This window comes from Triturus cristatus, chromosome 5_1, assembly GCF_964204655.1.
Source record: "Triturus cristatus chromosome 5_1, aTriCri1.1, whole genome shotgun sequence".
Taxonomy (NCBI): Eukaryota; Metazoa; Chordata; class Amphibia; order Caudata; family Salamandridae; genus Triturus; species Triturus cristatus.
The window spans coordinates 36,390,234-36,410,667 of NC_140587.1; the positions used below are offsets into that span (position 1 = coordinate 36,390,234).

General features: G+C 52.3%; 3 protein-coding genes and 1 pseudogene across 4 annotated transcripts; 3 read left to right on the plus strand and 1 right to left on the minus strand.

Annotated features, from left to right (window-relative positions):
• Positions 1-6,429: 6,429 nt before the first annotated feature.
• Positions 6,430-7,357, plus strand: LOC146830055 (histone H1.3-like). The gene has a single exon (XM_085604282.1). The coding sequence runs from the start codon at positions 6,660-6,662 to the stop codon at positions 7,308-7,310; it is 651 nt and encodes a 216-aa protein (XP_085460408.1). The 5' UTR covers positions 6,430-6,659; the 3' UTR covers positions 7,311-7,357.
• A 116-nt stretch (positions 7,358-7,473) lies between these two features.
• On the plus strand, positions 7,474-8,680 carry LOC146830056 (histone H3-like). Its single transcript, XM_085604280.1, has one exon. It carries the CDS (start codon positions 7,804-7,806, stop codon positions 8,488-8,490), a length of 687 nt encoding a protein of 228 aa, XP_085460406.1. The 5' UTR covers positions 7,474-7,803; the 3' UTR covers positions 8,491-8,680.
• A 466-nt stretch (positions 8,681-9,146) lies between these two features.
• LOC146830057 (histone H2B 1.2-like) lies at positions 9,147-9,708 on the minus strand (annotated as a pseudogene). Its single transcript, XR_014961353.1, has one exon. The product of XR_014961353.1 is annotated as a histone H2B 1.2-like (transcript).
• Positions 9,709-10,726: 1,018 nt separating this feature from the next.
• Positions 10,727-11,402, plus strand: LOC146830058 (histone H4-like). The gene has a single exon (XM_085604283.1). The coding sequence runs from the start codon at positions 11,023-11,025 to the stop codon at positions 11,332-11,334; it is 312 nt and encodes a 103-aa protein (XP_085460409.1). The 5' UTR covers positions 10,727-11,022; the 3' UTR covers positions 11,335-11,402.
• Positions 11,403-20,434: the final 9,032 nt, after the last annotated feature.

Genomic DNA, 20,434 nt, shown 5'->3' on the forward strand with positions numbered 1-20,434 from the left:
ACAGTATCACAATAAGGCCTGCAAGGCCTTGGGCCTACTTCCGGCCTCCTGGCACCAGTTTTACTGATACTTGTGACATTTGCAGGTGTTAGGCTTCAAGGGGATGAAGTCGCACCTTCTACCCAGGGTTATGGAGCTCCGCGCAGGGTGAGATTTCAGGGTTCACCCCTGGATGGAAGTGTGAACATAAAACACTTCACATACTCAGGAAAGTGTATTTAGCTGCTTTACAGTATCAGAATAAGGCCTGCAAGGCCTTGGGCCTACTTCCAGCCTCCTGGCACCAGTTTTACTGATACTTGTGACATTTGCAGGTGTTCGGCTTCAAGGGGATGAAGTCGCACCTTCTACCCAGGGTCATGGAGCTCCGCGCAGGGTAAGATTTCAGGCTTCACCCCTGGCTGCAGGTGTGAAAATAAAACACTTCACATACTCAGGAAAGTGTATTTAGCTCCTTTACAGTATCAGAATAGGGCCTGCAAGGCCTTGGGCCTACTTCCAGCCTCCTGGAACCAGTTTTACTGATACTTGTGACATTTGCAGGTGTTAGGCTTCAAGGGGATGAAGCCGCACCTTCTACCCAGGTTTATGGAGCTCCGCGCAGGGTAAGATTTCAGGGTTCACCCCTGGCTGGAGGTGTGAAAATAAAACACTTCTCATACTCAGGAAAGTGTATTTAACTCCTTTACAGTATCAGAACAAGGCCTGCAAGGCATTGGGCCTACTTCCAGCCTCCTGGCACCAGTTTTACTGATACTTGTGACATTTGCAGGTGTTAGGCTTCAAGGGGATGAAGTTGCACCTTCTACCCAGGGTTATGGAACTCCGCGCAGGGTGAGATTTCAGGGTTCACCCCTGGATGGAAGTGTGAGAATAAAACACTTCACATACTCAGGAAAGTGTATTTAGCTGCTTTACAGTATCAGAATAAGGCCTGCAAGGCCTTGGGCCTACTTCCAGCCTCTTGGCACCAGTTTTACTGATACTTGTGACATTTGCAGGTGTTAGGCTTCAAGGGGATGAAGTCGCACCTTCTACCCAGGGTTATGGAGCTCCGCGCAGGGTGAGATTTCAGGGTTCACCCCTGGATGGAAGTGTGAACATAAAACACTTCACATACTCAGGAAAGTGTATTTAGCTGCTTTACAGTATCAGAATAAGGCCTGCAAGGCCTTGGGCCTACTTCCAGCCTCCTGGCACCAGTTTTACTGATACTTGTGACATTTGCAGGTGTTAGGCATCAAGGGGATGAAGTCGCACCTTCTACCCAGGGTCATGGAGCTCCGCGCAGGGTAAGATTTCAGGCTTCACCCCAGGCTGGAGGGGTGAAAATAAAACACTTCACACACTCAGGAAAGTGTATTTAACTCCTTTACAGTATCAGAATAAGGCCTGCAAGGCCTTGGGCCTACTTCCAGCCTCCTGGCACCAGTTTTACTGATACTTGTGACATTTGCAGGTGTTAGGCTTCAAGGGGATGAAGTCGCACCTTCTACCCAGGGTTATGGAACTCCGCGCAGGGTGAGATTTCAGGGTTCACCCCTGGATGGAAGTGTGAACATAAAACACTTCACATACTCAGGAAAGTGTATTTAGCTGCTTTACAGTATCAGAATAAGGCCTGCAAGGCCTTGGGCCTACTTCCAGCCTCCTGGCACCAGTTTTACTGATACTTGTGACATTTGCAGGTGTTAGGCTTCAAGGGGATGAAGTCGCACCTTCTACCCAGGGTTATGGAACTCCGCGCAGGGTGAGATTTCAGGGTTCACCCCTGGATGGAAGTGTGAACATAAAACACTTCAAATACTCAGGAAAGTGTATTTAGCTACTTTACAGTATCAGAATAAGGCCTGCAAGGCCTTGGGCCTACTTCCAGCCTCCTGGCACCAGTTTTACTGATACTTGTGACATTTGTAGGTGTTAGGCTTCAAGGGCATGAAGTCGCACCTTCTACCCAGGGTCATGGAGCTCCGCGCAGGGTAAGATTTCAGGGTTCACCCCAGGCTGGAGGAGTGAAAATAAAACACTTCACACACTCAGGAAAGTGTATTTAACTCCTTTACAGTATCAGAATAAGGCCTGCAAGGCCTTGGGCCTACTTCCAGCCTCCTGGCACCAGTTTTACTGATACTTGTGACATTTGTAGGTGTTAGGCTTCAAGGGCATGAAGTCGCACCTTCTGCCCAGGGTCATGGAGCTCCACGCAGGGTAAGATTTCAGGGACCACCCCAGGCTTGAGCTGTGAAAATAAAACACTTCACATACTCAGGAAAGTGTATTTAGCTACTTTACAGTATCAGAATAAGGCCTGCAAGGCCTTGGGCCTACTTCCAGCATCCTGGCACCAGTTTTACTGATACTTGTGACATTTGTAGGTGTTAGGCTTCAAGGGGATGAAGTCGCACCTTCTACCCAGGGTCATGGAGCTCCGCGCAGGGTAAGATTTCAGGCTTCACCCCAGGCTGGAGGAGTGAAAATAAAACCCTTCACACACTCAGGAAAGTGTATTTAACTCCTTTACAGTATCAGAATAAGGCCTGCAAGGCCTTGGGCCTACTTCCAGCCTCCTGGCACCAGTTTTACTGATACTTGTGACATTTGCAGGTGTTAGGCTTCAAGGGGATGAAGTCGCACCTTCTACCCAGGGTTATGGAACTCCGCGCAGGGTGAGATTTCAGGGTTCACCCCTGGATGGAAGTGTGAGAATAAAACACTTCACATACTCAGGAACGTGTATTTAGCTGCTTTACAGCATCAGAATAAGGCCTGCAAGGCCTTGGGCCTACTTCCGGCCTCCTGGCACCAGTTTTACTGATACTTGTGACATTTGCAGGTGTTAGGCTTCAAGGGGATGAAGTCGCACCTTCTACCCAGGGTCATGGAGCTCCGCGCAGGGTAAGATTTCAAGCTTCACCCCAGGCTGGAGGAGTGAAAATAAAACCCTTCACACACTCAGGAAAGTGTATTTAACTCCTTTACAGTATCAGAATAAGGCCTGCAAGGCCTTGGGCCTACTTCCAGCCTCCTGGCACCAGTTTTACTGATACTTGTGACATTTGCAGGTGTTAGGCTTCAAGGGGATGAAGTCGCACCTTCTACCCAGGGTTATGGAACTCCGCGCAGGGTGAGATTTCAGGGTTCACCCCTGGATGGAAGTGTGAGAATAAAACACTTCACATACTCAGGAAAGTGTATTTAGCTGCTTTACAGTATCAGAATAAGGCCTGCACGGCCTTGGGCCTACTTCCAGCCTCCTGGCACCAGTTTTACTGATACTTGTGACATTTGCAGGTCTTAGGCTTCAAGGGGATGAAGTCGCACCTTCTACCCAGGGTCATGGAGCTCCGCGCAGGGTAAGATTTCAGGCTTCACCCCAGGCTGGAGGAGTGAAAATAAAACACTTCACACACTCAGGAAAGTGTATTTAACTCCTTTACAGTATCAGAATAAGGCCTGCAAGGCCTTGGGCCTACTTCCAGCCTCCTGGCACCAGTTTTACTGATACTTGTGACATTTGCAGGTGTTAGGCTTCAAGGGGATGAAGTCGCACCTTCTACCCAGGGTCATGGAGCTCCGCGCAGGGTAAGATTTCAGGCTTCACCCCTGGCTGGAGGACTGAAAATAAAACACTTCACACACTCAGGAAAGTGTATTTAACTCATTTACAGTATCAGAATAAGGCCTGCAAGGCCTTGGGCCTACTTCCAGCCTCCTGGCACCAGTTTTACTGAAAGTTGTGACATTTGCAGGTGTTAGGCTTCAAGGGGATGAAGTCGCACCTTCTACCCAGGGTTATGGAACTCCGTGCAGGGTGAGATTTCAGGGTTCACCCCTGGATGGAAGTGTGAGAATAAAACACTTCACATACTCAGGAAAGTGTATTTAGCTGCTTTACAGTATCAGAATAAGGCCTGCAAGGCCTTGGGCCTACTTCCAGCCTCCTGGCACCAGTTTTACTGATACTTGTGACATTTGCAGGTCTTAGGCTTCAAGGGGATGAAGTCGCACCTTCTACCCAGGGTCATGGAGCTCCGCGCAGGGTAAGATTTCAGGCTTCACCCCAGGCTGGAGGAGTGAAAATAAAACACTTCACACACTCAGGAAAGTGTATTTAACTCCTTTACAGTATCAGAATAAGGCCTGCAAGGCCTTGGGCCTACTCCCAGCCTCCTGGCACCAGTTTTACTGATACTTGTGACATTTGCAGGTGTTAGGCTTCAAGGGGATGAAGTCGCACCTTCTACCCAGCATTATGGAACTCCGCGCAGGGTGAGATTTCAGGGTTCACCCCTGGATGGAAGTGTGAGAATAAAACACTTCACATACTCAGGAAAGTGTATTTAGCTGCTTTACAGTATCAGAATAAGGCCTGCAAGGCCTTGGGCCTACTTCCAGCCTCCTGGCACCAGTTTTACTGATACTTGTGACATTTGCAGGTGTTAGGCTTCAAGGGGATGAAGTCGCACCTTCTACCCAGGGTTATGGAACTCCGCGCAGGGTGAGATTTCAGGGTTCACCCCTGGATGGAAGTGTGAGAATAAAACACTTCACATACTCAGGAAAGTGTATTTAACTCCTTTACAGTATCAGAACAAGGCCTGCCAGGCCATGGGTGTGTTTCCAGCCTCCAGGCACCAGTTTTACTGATACTTGTGACACTTGGAGGTGTCAAGCTTCAAGGGAACAAAGTCAAACCTTCTACCCAGGGTTATGGAGCTCCGCGCAGGATACGATTTCAGGTTTCACCCCTGGCTGCAGGTGTGAAAACAAAACACTTCACATACTCAGTAAAGTGTATTTAACCCCTTTACAGTATCAGAAAAAGGCCTGCAAGGCCTTGGGCCTACTTCCAGCCTCCTGGCACCAGTTGTACTGATACTTGTGACATTTGCAGGTGTTAGGCTTCAAGGGGACGAAGTCGCACCTTCTACCCAGGGTTATGGAGCTCCGCCCAGGGTAAGATTTCAGGTTTCACCCCTGGCTGCAGGTGTGAAAACAAAACACTTCACATACTCAGGAAAGTGTATTTAGCTCCTTTACAGTATCAGAATAAGGCCTGCAAGGCCTTGGGCCTACTTCCAGCCTCCTGGCACCAGTTTTATTGATACTTGTGACATTTGTAGGTGTTAGGCTTCAAGGGGATGAAGTCGCACCTTCTACCCAGGGTTATGGAACTCCGCGCAGGGTGAGATTTCAGGGTTCACCCCTGGCTGGAGGTGTGACTATGTGGATTGTTTTGTTTTCACACCTCCAGCCAGGGGTGAACCCTGAAATCTCACCCTGCGCGGAGCTCCATAACCCTGGGTAGAAGGTGCGACTTCATCCCCTTTAAGCTGTAAACCTCCAAATGTCACACATTTTACTAAAACATGTACCTGGAAGCTAGGGATGGGCCGGAGATCCTGAAGGCTAAGATATGATACTGTGAATGGTGTTCATGTACGTTCTGGACTATGGGAAGTGTTTTGTTTCCTTCCCCTACCTCCATCCAAATTAGCAGCAGGCCTCGATCAGGCTACAGGGCGCAGAATATGATTTCTGGTCTCAGGTCTCCCTCGTGACATACCATTGGATTCAGGAGTGGTCCCCACTCCGGCGATAGGGCTGAGTAGAACAGTGGTAGTCACAGGCCTCACTCTGTACTGTACTATTCAGTTCCGCAGTGGGCCTCCCCCGGTCATAGGCTCAGCGTCTGACATACAGTAACTCACTCTGTCTACAGATGTCACCTCAGACGTACACCTAGCTCCAGCTGTAAAAATCAGCTCAGCAGAGTGCCTCCATGCCGGTACTGGGGTCACCATTTCAGGTGCATTCACACCCTCTGCTCTCACTTGGGGTGTCTTTAAACATGTAGGCCTAACTCGGCCGCCTTCCTTCATTGTGTCACTGTGTATTTATTGTATTGAGTCTGGCTCGGCGCTCGGCAGTGAATGCCCTCTGCCTGCATGTGAAGCTGCCAGCACACGGCCGCCTGGTGATGCGTGCGAGGCTGGAGCCAGGGCCGTGCCCCGCTGCTTGTAAGCCCCGAGCCGAGGGTGCCACAGCCGAGGGTGCAGGCGCGCGGGGAGGGCCCCCTGGCCCCCGGGACGGGGGCTCCCTGGCATTGTTTCCACCCCGCGCTCGGCCGGCGGAGCCCTGTGTTACTTTGGCCCGTTCCAGAACGCGCTCCCCGCGGCCCCCGCAGCCCCACTGTGACGCCACAGGGCCCGCTCCCTGCAGGAGCCCCCTCCCTCCCGCGGGCCGCCGCTCCCGGCCGCAGGAGTCGAGAGTGGACCGGGGAAAAGGGGCCCGGAGCCCGGGATTTCAGGCATGGAGGCGCCCGCCGTCGGGGGAGCGCCGAGTCTCCCCGCGGATCACAAGCCAGGGACGAGGGGTGGATCCGAAACGGGGGCAGGCGCGGGAGAGGGCCGAAGCTGGGCTCCTGGTCATGTATGCGTGGAAGCGCGTGTTTAACTGATTGTGTTTTAAAACGTGGATAATCCGAAGGTAGGAAACACAAAAGTCAGCTGGGAGCAGAGAGCCGAGTGTGCCTCGCACAGCCCTGTCTGCTCGGGACCAATCAGAGGCCGGCTCCTCCCTGTATATAATCACGGGGCTCGGGTCTGGGAGGGACATTTCTTTTCAGTGACAGCGCCCGCGCCGAGACTCGCATTACAATGGCCGAAACCGCTCCAGCCGCCGCGGCGCCTCCCGCTGAGGTCGCCCCCAAGAAAAAGCAGCAGAAGAAGACAGCGGGGGCCTCGAAGGCCAAGAAGCCTTCCGGCCCCAGCGTGGCCGATCTGATCCTGAAGGTGGTGACCGCCTCTGCCGAGAGGAAGGGAGTCTCCCTGTCGGCCATGAAGAAGGGGCTGGTCGCCGAGGGCTACGATGTGGACAAGAACAAGAGCCGGGTCAAGGCCTCCGTCAAGAGCCTGGTCAGCAAAGGCGCCCTGGCCCAGCTGAAGGGCACCGGGGCCTCCGGATCCTTCAAGGTGAACAAGAAGCAGCTGGAGGGCAAGAAGGCGGCCAAGAAGGCGGCCGCCAAGACCAAGAAACCAGCGGCCAAGAAAGCTGCCCCAGCCGCCAAGAAGCCCAAAAAGGCTCCCGCGGGGGTCAAGAAGAGCCCGAAGAAGGTCAAGAAGCCAGCGGCAGCAAAGAGCCCCAAGAAGCCCAAGGCTGCCCCCGCCAAGAAGGCTGCCAAGAGCCCAGCGAAAGCCAAGGCGGCGAAGCCCAAAGTGGCCAAGAAAAGCCCTGCCAAGGTAGTCAAACCCAAGGCAGCCAAGCCCAAAGCAGCCAAGCCCAAGAAGGCAGCGCCCAAGAAGAAGTAAGGGCTTGCACCGAGACACTGCAAACACAACGGCTCTTTTAAGAGCCATCCACCCGGTCCAGAAGAGAGCTTGTTCGTCCCCACCCTTGCACCCCGCGTGCACCCTTCTCTATGATAATAAACGGCACAGTAAATCCATAGCGCGCCTTTCCGCACGCGAGTGCCGTGTGTGATCTTGGTCATATGAAAGGCTCTTTTGGTGTTGCGTGGATTGGAATCTTTATAACAAAGAAAGAAGGGGGTCTGGGAGTTATTAGACCTCAGTTCATAATAAATGTGAGATAACGTGTGCCTTGGTGCTTTCACTGTAACCGGGCAGACTCGAAGTGGTGTCTGCATAAAGCAGACGATTGTGAAAGTGAAATCGAGCGCAGTGAACGGCGGCGTGTTCCAGGGTGACCAAGGGCGGTACACTTATAACATCCTGGGCTCCTCGCCCAGTTGACCAGGGTCGAGAAGGGGGGCGAGGGGTTCTTGTGACTACAAATGAATGGATGGACACTGAGACAAAGGCTGACCGAAGCGCCGGCTTCGGCTCCAACGTACATCATCCAATCCGGAGGGTTCCCTTTTCTCCACAGCTCATTGGAGAGACAGTCTGCAGCCTCAGGTTGAGTAGCCAATCGTTGCACACCGCGGGCTATTTTCGAACGTGGGGCGGGAGCTTCAGCCAACCAGAGCAGCCCTCCGTCTTCGAGTGCATAAATAGGGCTCTTGCCTGCTTGAACGCCATTCTTCCTCGCTCGTCGTTGAAAGAGACCGCTCCCGCCATGGCCCGCACCAAGCAGACAGCCCGCAAGTCCACCGGCGGCAAAGCGCCTCGCAAGCAGCTGGCCACCAAGGCTGCCCGCAAGAGCGCGCCTGCCACCGGCGGCGTCAAGAAGCCTCACCGCTACCGACCGGGCACCGTGGCTCTCCGCGAGATCCGCCGCTACCAGAAGTCCACCGAGCTCCTCATCCGCAAGCTGCCGTTCCAGCGCTTGGTGAGGGAGATCGCCCAGGACTTCAAGACCGACCTGCGCTTCCAGAGCTCCGCCGTCATGGCCCTGCAAGAGGCCAGCGAGGCCTACCTGGTCGGGCTCTTCGAGGACACCAACCTGTGCGCCATCCACGCCAAGAGGGTGACCATCATGCCCAAGGACATCCAGCTGGCCCGTCGTATCCGAGGCGAGAGGGCCTAAGGAGGCACACCGACCCGATCAACCACCACAACGGCTCTTTTAAGGGCCACCACCCTGTCACCTACGAGCTTCTCTTGTCTGCCATGGCATGTTCTACAGGTTAGGGTGGGTTGGCTGGGAGTACCACGAGTACTGGGTAACTTATACCGGCACTGGGTGACCAGGGCACTCCGTGTTCACAGTGCACGGCCACCTCTTCAATTAATAAAGAGCTTTGTTTGGGTAGAGGGTCGTGTTGGGATCCGCTGGTCACAAGCCAGCGCTGTGGGGCATCTGTGCTCCCGGTACATCGGGTTCATGTCTCCGATTTCGGGAGCCGTTGCCCTTGGTCTTACAGTACAAACAGAACGTGGCCCCACGCACACACTTAAAACTGGTCACCCGAAACATGGAAAACAATAAGCCCGGGGGCAACCGTGCGAGTTCCGCGCGGGCTTTATTTAACGTCACCGTTACATTACAGAGCTTGTGTGACACTTGGTCCCAAAGAGGGCTCATTCATATAAACATGTTTATTAAAACGGGTTGCCCGCTCCATCGTCCCTCGGTCTGCAGCAAGCCCCGTGAAAGCAGGTCTTGTGCGCTCAAAATTACCGTTTAAAACACTTTTTTCTCCGGTCATAAATGAAGCACATTAGCTCTTAGGGGAGGACGTGAGTGGCCCTTAAAAGAGCCGTTGTGTTCGTTGGGGATACGCCTCGAAGCCTTACTTGGCGCTGGTGTACTTGGTGACGGCCTTGGTGCCCTCGGACACGGCGTGCTTGGCCAGCTCTCCGGGCAGCAGCAGACGCACTGCGGTCTGGATCTCCCGGGAGGTGATGGTGCGCCGCGAGTTGTAGTGGGCCAGGCGGGAAGCTTCCCCGGCGATGCGCTCGAAGATGTCGTTCACGAAGGAGTTCATGATGCCCATGGCCTTGGAGGAGATGCCGGTGTCCGGGTGCACCTGCTTCATCACTTTGTAAATGTAGATGGCATAGCTTTCCTTCCTGCTCCTCTTGCGCTTCTTCCCGTCCTTCTTGGGCGGCTTGGAGAGCGCTTTCTTGGAGCCCTTCTTGGGAGCCGGCGCGGACTTGGCTGGTTCAGGCATGGTCGACAATCTGCACCGCTTCCTGTGGAGCCGAGAGAAATAAGGCAGACGTGCCCGGCACTTGTATTTATAGGCTGGGCGTGTAAAGTAGCTGCTTCTCTGCTCTCCCTTCTCATTGGCAGGCAAAGGCAAGCCCCCCACCTCCTAGTGTACTGCGGTTCTGGGACTCTGATTGGTGAAACAGAAGCCCTCCTCCCTCCAATGAGAAGTACTATCAGCGCCTAGCTGTCAACCAATCAGACGCACCCGAAGTCTTTATATCGCCGGAGTCCCGCAGAACAGCAGTATCATTCTCTCTGTTGTGTGAGTGAGCCCCTGCATCGATCGCCATGTCTGGACGCGGAAAGCAAGGAGGAAAGGCCCGCGCTAAGGCCAAGACACGCTCTTCAAGAGCCGGGCTCCAGTTCCCCGTGGGCCGTGTGCACAGGCTGCTCCGGAAGGGAAGCTACGCCGAGAGGGTGGGCGCCGGTGCCCCAGTCTATCTGGCTGCAGTCCTGGAGTACCTGACCGCTGAGATCCTGGAGCTGGCCGGCAACGCGGCCCGGGACAACAAGAAGACCCGCATCATCCCCAGACACCTCCAGCTGGCCATCCGCAACGACGAGGAGCTGAACAAGCTGCTGGGCCGAGTCACCATCGCCCAGGGAGGAGTCCTGCCCAACATCCAGGCCGTGCTGCTGCCCAAGAAAACCGAGAGCCACAAGGCAGGGGGCAAAGCAAGCAAGTAAAGGCCCGCAGACCACCGTGGAAACACACCCTAAACACAAAGGCTCTTTTCAGGGCCAACCACAGACTCCATCAAAGAGCGTGTCCGTGCCAAGATGTTACTCTGGCGGCTTCATAGTTGCGGCAGCGCCCGCACCGTCGCTACATAGGAGGGCATGCCCAAGCCCTCTGACGTACACATAAATGTCACCCCCGTCCCAAAACCTAGCTTGAGGCCGACAATAATGTTTTTGTTAAAAAAAATAAATTTTTATAGGGGCAGATTACAGACTTGCCACAACCGGGCGTGACATGTGGACAGTGTTACGGGGTTGCAGGCGGCCGCACACAGCGGGGTGGTGCCGGTGAGGCCGTTAATGTGATGGCTCCATTAGAGCATTTCAGAGCCTTATGTTCATAGTGGGAACGGGCACCGAGCGCCAGGGTTAGGCGGGCCGCGGTGACGAGTGGGGGCCGGGAAGGGAGGCGTGTGTGTGTGCTTGACTGTGATCCGTGCCCCGGCGGCAGCTGCTGAGCCCACGACAAAGAGGCGGCTGGGAGCGCGCTCTTTTTCAAACGGCAACGGCCGCTCCCTGCCGGGGCCGGGCTCCCTCTCGCCTTCCGTTCAGTCACGTGGGCGGCTTGATGCGCCCTAGCTGGTCCGCCGCAGCTCCTCTATATAAGCAGCCGCCGCTGGCCTCGCCCTCAGTTCTGCTCAGTCACAGCACCGACAGGAGAACATGTCTGGACGCGGCAAAGGAGGGAAGGGGCTCGGCAAAGGCGGCGCCAAGAGGCACCGCAAGGTGCTCCGGGACAACATCCAGGGCATCACCAAGCCGGCCATCTGCCGCCTGGCGCGCCGTGGCGGGGTCAAGCGCATCTCCGGCCTCATCTACGAGGAGACCCGCAGGGTGCTGAAGGTTTTCCTGGAGAACGTGATCCGGGACGCCGTCACCTACACCGAGCACGCCAAGAGGAAGACCGTCACCGCCATGGATGTGGTCTACGCCCTGAAGCGCCAGGGCCGCACCCTCTACGGATTCGGCGGTTAAACACTCGGCTTGCCCACGGAGAAAAACACAAAACACCACAACCCAAAGGCTCTTTTAAGAGCCGACCACGATGTCATGGGAGAGCTGTGTCTATGCGCTAGGGTTCCCGCAGGGCTGCTTTCTAGGCCCACAGCCGGTCGGGTGAGGGGGGGGCACCAGGGGGATTTCGCTGCAATGCAAGGCACTGTCCCGGGGCCAGGGCGCCTTCCTGGAGCCCCGGCATGGGGGGGTCCAGGGGCGCGTTCATCCCAGTCCAGCCCACGGGGGTCCTGATGCCCTGTACTGGCGACCTAAGGCGGGTATAGCCCGGCCCAGGGGCCCGCCATCCTGGAGCCTTGTACTGGCGACCTAAGGCGGGTATAGCCCGGCCCAGGGGCCCGCCATCCTGGAGCCTTGTACTGGGGAGATAAGGCGGGTATAGCCGGGCCCAGGGGCCCGCCATCCTGGAGCCTTGCACTGGGGACATAAGGCGGGTATAGCCCGGCCCGGGGGCCCGCCATCCTGGATCCCTGGACTGGGGACCCAAGGCGAGTTTGGCCCGGCCCAGCTCAGTGCCGGCCATTCCCCTCGACTATTAAGCCCCCACGTAGTGGGGGCTTACAGAACACGGATGAGGGACAAAGGGTAGAGTTGGCGGCGCCGGGCGCGCCGCCGGCCATCTGGTCGCCGGGTTGCGCGACCAGATGGCCGGGCGGCGGAACGGCCGCGCTAACTCTAACTTTTGTCTCCCACTCGGGCGCTGTAAGCCCCCACTTCGTGGGGGCTTAATAGTCGGTAAGATAGAGTTCCCATGCAGGCCCATGGGGTGTGGGATCCTAATTTTTTTTTGTGAACGATCGTGACCGATTTCGGGGCCTTTAAGCACCTGTTTTAGTACTTTTATTTATTTATTTATTATTTTGGTTCAAGGGGACCATGGCACTACTTTTACCCAGGGCAATGGAGCTCCGCTTCGTGTAACATTTCAGGTTTTCCCCCTTAGCCAGAGATAGGCCCACAAAAAAAAAAAAAAAAAAAAAAAAATGCAATAATAATATAATACATACATATTTTTTAAATATTTTTTTTTTCGCCCAAAAATGAAATAAAGTCCTTCACAGTATCTGGTCCATTTTATTAGCCTCCAGTCATCCCTTTAACAATGTTTAATAAAAAAATAACAAAAATGTACTAAAATTTTAGGTCCAAGGGAACAAAGTCACTTTTTCAACCCAGGGCTATGGAGCTTCGATTGGGGTAATATTTCAGGATTTACCCCTCGGATGGAGGTGGGAAAAAAAACTTCACTCAAAAGGTACACAAAGCCCTTTACATTATCAGATCCAAGACTTCAGTGTCTCGGGCCCATTTCTAGCCTCCAGGCGCTTGTTTTATTCTTTATATGACATTTTGAAATTTACAGGTTTAAGGGGACACAGTATCTCCTTCTACCCAGGGCTATGGAGCTCCGCGCAGGGTAAGATTTCAGGTTTCGCCCCTGGCTGGAGGTGTGAAAATAAAACACTTCACATGCTCAGGAAAGTTTATTTCACTCATTTACAGTATCAGAACAAGGCCTGCAAGGCCTTGGGTATGTTTCCAGCCTCAAGGCACCAGTTGTACTGATACTTGTGACACTGGGAGATGTCATGCTTCAAGGGGATGAAGTCGCACCTTCTACCCAGGGTCATGGAGCTCCGCGCAGGATAAGATTTCAGGGTTCACCCCAGGCTTGAGCTGTGAAGATAAAACACTTCACATACTCAGGAAAGTGTATTTAGCTGCTTTACAGTATCAGAATAAGGCCTGCAAGGCCTTGGGCCTACTTCCAGCCTCCTGGAACCAGTTTTACTGATACTTGTGACATTTGCAGGTGTTAGGCTTCAAGGGGATGAAGTCGCACCTTCCACCCAGGGTTATGGAACTCCGCGCAGGGTGAGATTTCAGGGTTCACCCCTGGATGGAAGTGTGAACATAAAACACTTCACATACTCAGGAAAGTGTATTTAGCTGCTTTACAGTATCAGAATAGGGCCTGCAAGGCCTTGGGTGTGTTTCCAGCCTCCTGGCACCAGTTTTACTGATACTTGTGACATTTAAAGGTGTAAGGCTTCAAGGGGATGAAGTCGCACCTTCTACCCAGGGTTATGGAGCTCTGCGCAGGGTGCGATGTCAGGGTTCACCCCTTGGCTGGAGGTGAGAAAATAAAACACTTCACATGCTCAGGAAAGTTTATTTCACTCATTTACAGTATCAGAACAAGGCCTGCAAGGCCGTGGGTATGTTTCCAGCCTCAAGGCACCAGTTGTACTGATACTTGTGACACTGGGAGATGTCATGCTTCAAGGGGATGAAGTCGCACCTTCCACCCAGGGTTATGGAACTCCGCGCAGGGTGAGATTTCAGGGTTCACCCCTGGATGGAAGTGTGAACATAAAACACTTCACATACTCAGGAAAGTGTATTTAGCTGCTTTACAGTATCAGAATAGGGCCTGCAAGGCCTTGGGTGTGTTTCCAGCCTCCTGGCACCAGTTTTACTGATACTTGTGACATTTAAAGGTGTTAGGCTTCAAGGGGATGAAGTCGCACCTTCTACCCAGGGTTATGGAGCTCTGCGCAGGGTGCGATGTCAGGGTTCACCCCTTGGCTGGAGGTGAGAAAATAAAACACTTCACATGCTCAGGAAAGTTTATTTAACTCCTTTACAGTATCAGAATAAGGCCTGCAAGGCCTTGGGCCTACTTCCAGCCTCCTGGCACCAGTTTTACTGATACTTGTGACATTTGCAGGTGTTAGGCATCAAGGGGATGAAGTCGCACCTTCTACCCAGGGTCATGGAGCTCCGCGCAGGGTAAGATTTCAGGCTTCACCCCAGGCTGGAGGAGTGAAAATAAAACACTTCACACACTCAGGAAAGTGTATTTAACTCCTTTACAGTATCAGAATAAGGCCTGCAAGGCCTTGGGCCTACTTCCAGCCTCCTGGCACCAGTTTTACTGATACTTGTGACATTTGCAGGTGTTCGGCTTCAAGGGGATGAAGTCGCACCTTCTACCCAGGGTCATGGAGCTCCGCGCAGGGTAAGATTTCAGGCTTCACCCCTGGCTGCAGGTGTGAAAATAAAACACTTCACATACTCAGGAAAGTGTATTTAGCTGCTTTACAGTATCAGAATAAGGCCTGCAAGGCCTTGGGCCTACTTCCAGCCTCTTGGCACCAGTTTTACTGATACTTGTGACATTTGCAGGTGTTAGGCTTCAAGGGGATGAAGTCGCACCTTCTACCCAGGGTTATGGAGCTCCGCGCAGGGTGAGATTTCAGGGTTCACCCCTGGATGGAAGTGTGAACATAAAACACTTCACATACTCAGGAAAGTGTATTTAGCTGCTTTACAGTATCAGAATAAGGCCTGCAAGGCCTTGGGCCTACTTCCAGCCTCCTGGCACCAGTTTTACTGATACTTGTGACATATGCAGGTGTTCGGCTTCAAGGGGATGAAGTCGCACCTTCTACCCAGGGTCATGGAGCTCCGCGCAGGGTAAGATTTCAGGCTTCACCCCTGGCTGCAGGTGTGAAAATAAAACACTTCACATACTCAGGAAAGTGTATTTAGCTCCTTTACAGTATCAGAATAGGGCCTGCAAGGCCTTGGGCCTACTTCCAGCCTCCTGGAACCAGTTTTACTGATACTTGTGACATTTGCAGGTGTTAGGCTTCAAGGGGATGAAGCCGCACCTTCTACCCAGGTTTATGGAGCTCCGCGCAGGGTAAGATTTCAGGGTTCACCCCTGGCTGGAGGTGTGAAAATAAAACACTTCTCATACTCAGGAAAGTGTATTTAACTCCTTTACAGTATCAGAACAAGGCCTGCAAGGCCCTGGGCCTACTTCCAGCCTCCTGGCACCAGTTTTACTGATACTTGTGACATTTGCAGGTGTTAGGCTTCAAGGGGATGAAGTTGCACCTTCTACCCCTGGTTATGGAACTCCGCGCAGGGTGAGATTTCAGGGTTCACCCCTGGATGGAAGTGTGAGAATAAAACACTTCACATACTCAGGAAAGTGTATTTAGCTGCTTTACAGTATCAGAATAAGGCCTGCAAGGCCTTGGGCCTACTTCCAGCCTCTTGGCACCAGTTTTACTGATACTTGTGACATTTGCAGGTGTTAGGCTTCAAGGGGATGAAGTCGCACCTTCTACCCAGGGTTATGGAGCTCCGCGCAGGGTGAGATTTCAGGGTTCACCCCTGGATGGAAGTGTGAACATAAAACACTTCACATACTCGGGAAAGTGTATTTAGCTGCTTTACAGTATCAGAATAAGGCCTGCAAGGCCTTGGGCCTACTTCCAGCCTCCTGGCACCAGTTTTACTGATACTTGTGACATTTGCAGGTGTTAGGCATCAAGGGGATGAAGTCGCACCTTCTACCCAGGGTCATGGAGCTCCGCGCAGGGTAAGATTTCAGGCTTCACCCCAGGCTGGAGGGGTGAAAATAAAACACTTCACACACTCAGGAAAGTGTATTTAACTCCTTTACAGTATCAGAATAAGGCCTGCAAGGCCTTGGGCCTACTTCCAGCCTCCTGGCACCAGTTTTACTGATACTTGTGACATTTGCAGGTGTTAGGCTTCAAGGGGATGAAGTCGCACCTTCTACCCAGGGTTATGGAACTCCGCGCAGGGTGAGATTTCAGGGTTCACCCCTGGATGGAAGTGTGAACATAAAACACTTCACATACTCAGGAAAGTGTATTTAGCTGCTTTACAGTATCAGAATAAGGCCTGCAAGGCCTTGGGCCTACTTCCAGCCTCCTGGCACCAGTTTTACTGATACTTGTGACATTTGCAGGTGTTAGGCTTCAAGGGGATGAAGTCGCACCTTCTACCCAGGGTTATGGAACTCCGCGCAGGGTGAGATTTCAGGGTTCACCCCTGGATGGAAGTGTGAACATAAAACACTTCAAATACTCAGGAAAGTGTATTTAGCTACTTTACAGTATCAGAATAAGGCCTGCAAGGCCTTGGGCCTACTTCCAGCCTCCTGGCACCAGTTTTACTGATACTTGTGACATTTGTAGGTGTTAGGCTTCAAGGGCATGAAGTCGCACCTTCTACCCAGGGTCATGGAGCTCCGCGCAGGGTAAGATTTCAGGGTTCACCCCAGGCTGGAGGAGTGAAAATAAAACACTTCACACACTCAGGAAAGTGTATTTAACTCCTTTACAGTATCAGAATAAGGCCTGCAAGGCCTTGGGCCTACTTCCAGCCTCCTGGCACCAGTTTTACTGATACTTGTGACATTTGTAGGTGTTAGGCTTCAAGGGCATGAAGTCGCACCTTCTGCCCAGGGTCATGGAGCTCCACGCAGGGTAAGATTTCAGGGACCACCCCAGGCTTGAGCTGTGAAAATAAAACACTTCACATACTCAGGAAAGTGTATTTAGCTACTTTACAGTATCAGAATAAGGCCTGCAAGGCCTTGGGCCTACTTCCAGCATCCTGGCACCAGTTTTACTGATACTTGTGACATTTGTAGGTGTTAGGCTTCAAGGGGATGAAGTCGCACCTTCTACCCAGGGTCATGGAGCTCCGCGCAGGGTAAGATTTCAGGCTTCACCCCAGGCTGGAGGAGTGAAAATAAAACCCTTCACACACTCAGGAAAGTGTATTTAACTCCTTTACAGTATCAGAATAAGGCCTGCAAGGCCTTGGGCCTACTTCCAGCCTCCTGGCACCAGTTTTACTGATACTTGTGACATTTGCAGGTGTTAGGCTTCAAGGGGATGAAGTCGCACCTTCTACCCAGGGTTATGGAACTCCGCGCAGGGTGAGATTTCAGGGTTCACCCCTGGATGGAAGTGTGAGAATAAAACACTTCACATACTCAGGAACGTGTATTTAGCTGCTTTACAGCATCAGAATAAGGCCTGCAAGGCCTTGGGCCTACTTCCAGCCTCCTGGCACCAGTTTTACTGATACTTGTGACATTTGCAGGTGTTAGGCTTCAAGGGGATGAAGTCGCACCTTCTACCCAGGGTCATGGAGCTCCGCGCAGGGTAAGATTTCAAGCTTCACCCCAGGCTGGAGGAGTGAAAATAAAACCCTTCACACACTCAGGAAAGTGTATTTAACTCCTTTACAGTATCAGAATAAGGCCTGCAAGGCCTTGGGCCTACTTCCAGCCTCCTGGCACCAGTTTTACTGATACTTGTGACATTTGCAGGTGTTAGGCTTCAAGGGGATGAAGTCGCACCTTCTACCCAGGGTTATGGAACTCCGCGCAGGGTGAGATTTCAGGGTTCACCCCTGGATGGAAGTGTGAGAATAAAACACTTCACATACTCAGGAAAGTGTATTTAGCTGCTTTACAGTATCAGAATAAGGCCTGCACGGCCTTGGGCCTACTTCCAGCCTCCTGGCACCAGTTTTACTGATACTTGTGACATTTGCAGGTCTTAGGCTTCAAGGGGATGAAGTCGCACCTTCTACCCAGGGTCATGGAGCTCCGCGCAGGGTAAGATTTCAGGCTTCACCCCTGGCTGGAGGACTGAAAATAAAACACTTCACACACTCAGGAAAGTGTATTTAACTCATTTACAGTATCAGAATAAGGCCTGCAAGGCCTTGGGCCTACTTCCAGCCTCCTGGCACCAGTTTTACTGAAAGTTGTGACATTTGCAGGTGTTAGGCTTCAAGGGGATGAAGTCGCACCTTCTACCCAGGGTTATGGAACTCCGTGCAGGGTGAGATTTCAGGGTTCACCCCTGGATGGAAGTGTGAGAATAAAACACTTCACATACTCAGGAAAGTGTATTTAGCTGCTTTACAGTATCAGAATAAGGCCTGCAAGGCCTTGGGCCTACTTCCAGCCTCCTGGCACCAGTTTTACTGATACTTGTGACATTTGCAGGTCTTAGGCTTCAAGGGGATGAAGTCGCACCTTCTACCCAGGGTCATGGAGCTCCGCGCAGGGTAAGATTTCAGGCTTCACCCCAGGCTGGAGGAGTGAAAATAAAACACTTCACACACTCAGGAAAGTGTATTTAACTCCTTTACAGTATCAGAATAAGGCCTGCAAGGCCTTGGGCCTACTCCCAGCCTCCTGGCACCAGTTTTACTGATACTTGTGACATTTGCAGGTGTTAGGCTTCAAGGGGATGAAGTCGCACCTTCTACCCAGCATTATGGAACTCCGCGCAGGGTGAGATTTCAGGGTTCACCCCTGGATGGAAGTGTGAGAATAAAACACTTCACATACTCAGGAAAGTGTATTTAGCTGCTTTACAGTATCAGAATAAGGCCTGCAAGGCCTTGGGCCTACTTCCAGCCTCCTGGCACCAGTTTTACTGATACTTGTGACATTTGCAGGTGTTAGGCTTCAAGGGGATGAAGTCGCACCTTCTACCCAGGATTATGGAACTCCGCGCAGGGTGAGATTTCAGGGTTCACCCCTGGATGGAAGTGTGAGAATAAAACACTTCACATACTCAGGAAAGTGTATTTAACTCCTTTACAGTATCAGAACAAGGCCTGCCAGGCCATGGGTGTGTTTCCAGCCTCCAGGCACCAGTTTTACTGATACTTGTGACACTTGGAGGTGTCAAGCTTCAAGGGAACAAAGTCAAACCTTCTACCCAGGGTTATGGAGCTCCGCGCAGGATACGATTTCAGGTTTCACCCCTGGCTGCAGGTGTGAAAACAAAACACTTCACATACTCAGTAAAGTGTATTTAACCCCTTTACAGTATCAGAAAAAGGCCTGCAAGGCCTTGGGCCTACTTCCAGCCTCCTGGCACCAGTTGTACTGATACTTGTGACATTTGCAGGTGTTAGGCTTCAAGGGGACGAAGTCGCACCTTCTACCCAGGGTTATGGAGCTCCGCCCAGGGTAAGATTTCAGGTTTCACCCCTGGCTGCAGGTGTGAAAACAAAACACTTCACATACTCAGGAAAGTGTATTTAGCTCCTTTACAGTATCAGAATAAGGCCTGCAAGGCCTTGGGCCTACTTCCAGCCTCCTGGCACCAGTTTTACTGATACTTGTGACATTTGTAGGTGTTAGGCTTCAAGGGGATGAAGTCGCACCTTCTACCCAGGGTTATGGAACTCCGCGCAGGGTGAGATTTCAGGGTTCATCCCAGGCTTGAGCTGTGAAAATAAAACACTTCACACACTCAGGAAAGTGTATTTAACTCCTTTACAGTATCACAATAAGGCCTGCAAGGCCTTGGGCCTACTTCCGGCCTCCTGGCACCAGTTTTACTGATACTTGTGACATTTGCAGGTGTTAGGCTTCAAGGGGATGAAGTCGCACCTTCTACCCAGGGTTATGGAGCTCCGCGCAGGGTGAGATTTCAGGGTTCACCCCTGGATGGAAGTGTGAACATAAAACACTTCACATACTCAGGAAAGTGTATTTAGCTGCTTTACAGTATCAGAATAAGGCCTGCAAGGCCTTGGGCCTACTTCCAGCCTCCTGGCACCAGTTTTACTGATACTTGTGACATTTGCAGGTGTTCGGCTTCAAGGGGATGAAGTCGCACCTTCTACCCAGGGTCATGGAGCTCCGCGCAGGGTAAGATTTCAGGCTTCACCCCTGGCTGCAGGTGTGAAAATAAAACACTTCACATACTCAGGAAAGTGTATTTAGCTCCTTTACAGTATCAGAATAGGGCCTGCAAGGCCTTGGGCCTACTTCCAGCCTCCTGGAACCAGTTTTACTGATACTTGTGACATTTGCAGGTGTTAGGCTTCAAGGGGATGAAGCCGCACCTTCTACCCAGGTTTATGGAGCTCCGCGCAGGGTAAGATTTCAGGGTTCACCCCTGGCTGGAGGTGTGAAAATAAAACACTTCTCATACTCAGGAAAGTGTATTTAACTCCTTTACAGTATCAGAACAAGGCCTGCAAGGCCCTGGGCCTACTTCCAGCCTCCTGGCACCAGTTTTACTGATACTTGTGACATTTGCAGGTGTTAGGCTTCAAGGGGATGAAGTTGCACCTTCTACCCCTGGTTATGGAACTCCGCGCAGGGTGAGATTTCAGGGTTCACCCCTGGATGGAAGTGTGAGAATAAAACACTTCACATACTCAGGAAAGTGTATTTAGCTGCTTTACA

Bases quoted from the DNA above. Each gene is read 5' to 3' on its own strand.
- LOC146830056 (XM_085604280.1), top strand. From the start codon at position 7,804: ATGGACACTGAGACAAAGGCTGACCGAAGCGCCGGCTTCGGCTCCAAC.
- LOC146830055 (XM_085604282.1), top strand. From the start codon at position 6,660: ATGGCCGAAACCGCTCCAGCCGCCGCGGCGCCTCCCGCTGAGGTCGCC.
- LOC146830058 (XM_085604283.1), top strand. From the start codon at position 11,023: ATGTCTGGACGCGGCAAAGGAGGGAAGGGGCTCGGCAAAGGCGGCGCC.